General features: G+C 44.1%; 1 protein-coding gene across 1 annotated transcript; it reads left to right on the top strand.

Annotated features, from left to right (window-relative positions):
• The first annotated feature begins 1,176 nt into the window (after positions 1-1,176).
• Positions 1,177-4,982, top strand: LOC310817816 (usherin). The gene is made up of 5 exons (XM_083688529.1): positions 1,177-1,458; positions 2,327-2,592; positions 3,070-3,141; positions 3,383-3,595; positions 4,009-4,982. Exons 2-5 carry the CDS (start codon positions 2,431-2,433, stop codon positions 4,096-4,098), a joined length of 537 nt encoding a protein of 178 aa, XP_083544655.1. The 5' UTR covers positions 1,177-1,458; positions 2,327-2,430; the 3' UTR covers positions 4,099-4,982.
• The last annotated feature ends 474 nt before the right edge of the window (positions 4,983-5,456 follow it).

The raw sequence follows: 5,456 nt of genomic DNA, 5'->3' as shown, positions 1-5,456 counted from the left end.
TCTGGTTGTGAAGAGATCAAGGAATTGGAATGCTTAACTCTATAAAGGTTATGATGCGTTACTGTATTTCATTAATAATAAATTCTACTGTTATAGGATTAACTGTTTGAGGTTCAGACTCTTCATGAAGAGGCCACGAAAGTGAAAATCTTGCTTAAGCAAGCCCACCTAATAAGTATGTTGAAGAACAATAGTTGGACTTGCTGAAGCAAGCCCACTACTAAAGACTGTTGATGCAGAGGGGAGAGAAACACACCATACAATATACAGTACCAGTCAAAAGTTTGGACACACCTTCTCATTCAATGGTTTTTCTTATTTTTCATTATTTTCTACATTGTAGACTAATATTGAAGACATCAAAACTATGAAGGAACACATAGAATTATGTAGTAAGCAAAAAAGTGTTAAACAAACCAGAATATGTTTCATATTTTAGATTCTTCAAAGTAGTCACCTTTTGCTTTGATGACAGCTTTGCACACTCTTGGCAAGGTGTGTCCAAACTTTCGACTGGTACTGTATAATTGAGCACACACTCCAAAGTTTGACCGCGTGTTCAGAAGATACATGCAGAAGATATTTGCATTTAACTGGATATTGTTTGTACTAGGCCTACTGAAGAATTTACTGATTAAACAGATATACACATGCTCTGGATAAACACGGTGCTGTAGATGTATGAAGCTAATGTTGTTTCTTATTATATTAGTCCACAGACTCTGTGCTCAGCTTTCCCTCATCCTCTTTCTCTCTGTCCTTGGTGAGGGGGAAGGAGCATCAGTGTCGGACCACTACAGTTACTATGAGATGTGTGTATTCGAGTTTTAAGTATGTGTTGTTGCTGGGCCACTGGCACACACTCTGGTGAACAGACACACATATGTACATAGCATGTACATAGCACACACACACACACACGCACACACACACGCACACAACTCAGAGTCACATAAATGAGATGCCCGCTGCCATGCCTCCCCAGGTAAGCCGATACCTGACACCTGGCTGTTGCCATGACGCCGCTGGGGGAAACAGGGGTTGATGGGAGATTGCTGAGGTGAGGAGGACACATTCTCTGCAGCACCCAAGAGCTCTCTCTCTCTCTCTCTCTCTCTCTCTCTCTCTCTCTCTCTCTCACACACACACACACACACACACACACACACACACACACACACACTGTACAAGCTGGGACAGCAGAAAACCAGGATGGACTGACTACTAGAAAACAACATTCCTCTAGCCTCATCTAAAACATTGTTGGACATTTCCCCCTCCTCTCTGGGGTGTTACAGAGTGACTATCAGCCAGGGTAAGCAGCAGTGTGAAATATTGATGGGGCAACAGGTGTGATCCCTAACCCCCGGCTGGTCCTCGCCCTCCCGATCACATGTATCGCATGGCGAGGGGGTGTAGACACCCCTGTGACGGACCAAACCACGGACACCAGCACTGGTAAGTCTCTGGACCGGCTGCTTCTTTATTCGCTCTCTTTTCTTTCCTTCACCAACCCTTACTCTCTGCAAACTGTACTTCCCTACGGTATCTTCTCTCTGGCCTCGTTTGGCTGCCCTCATCTGGTCTGTCTGGTCTGTTAAGGTGTTGTGGGAGAGGAGGGGGTGGATGACGACGCAATTATGAACAAAATGTATGTTTGTTATCGACGCGCTACCAAGAGCATCCCAAACAAGCTCTCTAGAGGTCTACTTGTGCATACGAAGCATAACAGCTAATTAGCTAGCTAGCGCTCTACATTCATCTAGAGATGAATAAGAGAGCCTGCTTGCGAGGAGTGCGATTCGAGGGATTAAAGTAGGCCAAGCAAACGAGTGCGTCTCAAGTTACCTGGTTATCTCCTCTCTCTCTCTCTCGCTCTCTCTCTCACTCTCTCATCGCCTTTCTAAGAAAGAGAGTGTTGACTTGTGTCTATTACCTTCCGCCATAAGGCCCATAGAACTCAGAGAAAGCACAAAACTAAGAGGTTTACTGATAAAGAAGACCATTAGGGCACAAACAGAACCGTTTAGATAAGGAAGATAGGCTGAAGGTGTCTGTTCCAGACATACATAATACATGTAGCATACAAATATTTTAAAAGTATAGGTAAGCTAATGACACCTTTTGATGTTAAGAGAATAAGTTCGATATTGGATTTGAATGCGAAACAACGTCAGTGAATAATACCTTTAATGGACATCATTTTGCTGTGCAAGCCTTTTTTAAGATCTTGTTTTTTTCCCATACCTTGCACCCTCATACATAAAAGTCTGTGTTCCTATATAACTGTAACATCTCTCCCCTCCTATTCTACCGCCCCCTGCAGATCCTGTGGCGCCCACTCCTCCCGGTGGGGGAGGGGGAGGGGAGCGGGCAGAGGGAGGTCAGGGGGACCCTCCTCTCCACAGGGAGCTGTGGTTCATCGTGTTGATGGCGGCTGTAGCCTTGTTGCTGCTGGCCATCACCCTGGGCCTCATCCTGCACAAGGCCCTGAACAGACCCCCCTTCACCAGAGAGCGCCCCCCGCTGGTGGCCCTCCCCTTGCAGAAGAGGAGCCCCATGGCCGCGTACCCCCCCAGCGACCGGTATCTGGTAAGACGCACAGCCGTTGGTCCGGGTTTCTTCACACAGAACTGAGTGATGATACTCCTAAGGTTCTTCACTATTGGTCCTGGAGAACAGGGTGTGGGGGAATTTAGTACAGCCTAGTACTAACCAGAGTACTAACTAACACACCCACTTCCACTCATCAAAGTATTACACTGATGACCTGAATCAGGTCATCATGTTCCTGGGTTGGGGCCAAATTTAAATTTTAAATGTTTTGGGGCCCAATTTTAACCAAATCTGGAAATTTAACATCGGTTTGCTGGTCAGCCGTGACCTTAGTTTCTCCATAAGTGCACACTGTGGTTCATCAGAATACTATGGTAGTTACTAGAATAGAATGTTAAGAATACCATAGACTCCCATTGTTGTCCATTTACTATTGAGTGTGCCGACTGCTCCCTCTTGTGGTAGTCCCTGACAATCCTCTGTAACACATCAGACATTATTCCCCTCTTTCAGTTCGACACCGTGCCTGACACCACCACCTCCTCCAACAGTGTCACGCTCAAAGGGTTCACGATGCACATGGAGGTAATTCTGTCTGTCTGTCGGTGTCTCTCTCTCACACACATACATACACACACCCTCACGCACGCAGACACACATCATCTTATTCAAAACTATTCAGACTTTGGCCCAATTTGCCAAAAACACTGCAGTTTTTATTGTCTACACAAAACAAAAATGAATGAATGAATGAAGAATGAAGAAAAAAAAAAACAGCTAATTCTTTTTGAGGTTTCTCAACAACTGTCACTCTCTGCCCCCCCAGAGAGTGAGTGACAGTAAGTTTGAGGTCGGTGGTGACGCCCCTCAAGAGGGAGAGCTGGGGATCCTTAGTGTGTCGTCCACCCTCCACATCTCCACCCAAGGCCACTCCCAGAATTCCCTGCGGCGCAGCGTGAGCCAGGTGATGGACAGGAAGTCCCTGACAGGGGAGGAGGAAGTGTGGGACCCCCACGTGCAGGGTCACGACAGTGGGATGGTGAGAAACCCCGGAAACGTTCGCCATCACGCCGTAACTCAAGGCTACCCTCAGGGAACATACAAACACTGCGTGGCTCAAACTGTCAAAGCAGCTCCAGAGCATGCCCGAGACATAGTATAAATCCGACCAATAGCAATAGCCCTCATCACTGTGCACTTCTTCATTCACCTTGAGCATCACAGGACTGAATAGGACAGATAGATTGTGCTATGTTGAATGTTGACCATATTGTTTATACCCATCCAGTCTTTTCCAAAAAAACATCCAAAAAAACAAGTGTAAAAGAGGTAGTGAAAGGATGATAGGGTTAGAGTTAGGGTCACTTTGAAATTGAGGCCCGAGGTTGTTTTCAAGTAGACTTGACAGTTTCATTTTAACTTCCTCCTTACTATTTCTCCTTCTCTCCCCAGTTTATGGAAGATGAGGAGTTTGTTGACACCATCAAAGGCTTTAGTACCGTGCGGAAGGAGCACACCATGTTCACCGACACCAACCTGTGACCTCAGTGTGACCTCTGAACCTGACCCCCTCACCCCTGTGTTTGCTGAGGGTTAGAGAGCGTGGCTGGAGAGGCACCTACGTCCCATGAGGAAATGAGTCCGAGGGGTAAACAAAGAAAGGCACAGACGGACTAAACACACAGAACAAGACTATGCTGGCCTGTCATAACATTGCCTGGAGTTTGACGTCACTGCTTCTTCACCAACAGTTGTCTTAAAACAAACCACCATACCTCCTAGAGGACTTGCGATGTTTGCGGAGAGGGCTGGTGAGAGATGGAATGTTTCGCAAGAAGAGCATGATCCTTCAGGACATGTTAGTCTTGCTGGGACTCGCAAGAATCCTCAGTGGGGGGGCGCTTAGTGGTGTAGCACACTAATGCGCTTACCACGTAATCGCAAGGTTCCTGGTTCGATTCTGACCCTCGACCTATCTTGCATGTCATCCCTCCTCTCTCTACCATTCTTCCTGTCAATCTCTATCTCAATGAAGCAGAAATGCCCTAAAAACATATTTTAAAAAAAACAAAAAAAAAGAATCCTCAGTGGGTGCAAGATCCTGTCCAGATCGCTAAAAATCCTAATCAAGATTTTATCCATGGATTCCATTCATTTAATTTGCTTACATAAAATGACTTTTTGTTTTCTTTTAGCTGAAATGTTGTGATATATAAGTAACCGCAAACTGAGAAATTCAATGTTTCCTTTTTTTTTTAAAAACATTTATACATTTCCTATTACCTTGATAGTTATATTCTCATATACATATACATATACATTTGAAAAGAGTTGAATTATGATTATATCTGTGAATTATTATGTTGATCTGGATAAAAAATGTTATTTTTTGTAATAACATGTTTGAATAATTTAAGTGTACATATTTTGTCTATTAAAAGTGTGGAATTACAGGCATCAAAGGAAATCTGTCACTTGGTAAAACGACTTGAACCCTCGAGACCTTCATGTGTTTCAGGCCAGAAACAGACAGAAACCAACGTAAAGTCAACATATTTATTTATTTCAAATAAGTTGCAATGCAATCCTGGTACAAAACATTTGTACCACTACAGTCAATAACCTGGTTACAAAACTAACATTTACTGAATAAATTAATGCACTGTAGTACGTACCACACGACAACGAGAAAGTATACATAAAAGCCCAAAAACGGGGGAAGAAGTAATATTGCATTAAAAATAAAGGAGTAGATTCTATGTACAAAATTTCAGGCATTTACAAAGGCAGCCTTTTTTAGTTGCTTATGGTTTATATAAATATAAATCTCTAGATAAAGCGTGGAAACGCTGATATGTCTTAAAGGAGCAGGCGACGAGTGGGACGAGGCTATACAGCCT

The sequence above is a fragment of the Argentina silus genome (genome assembly GCF_951799395.1).
Source record: "Argentina silus genome assembly, chromosome: 17".
Classification (NCBI taxonomy): Eukaryota; Metazoa; Chordata; class Actinopteri; order Argentiniformes; family Argentinidae; genus Argentina; species Argentina silus.
The sequence above is the reverse complement of the archived record's forward strand: the minus strand, read 5'-3'. Positions and strand labels throughout refer to the sequence as shown.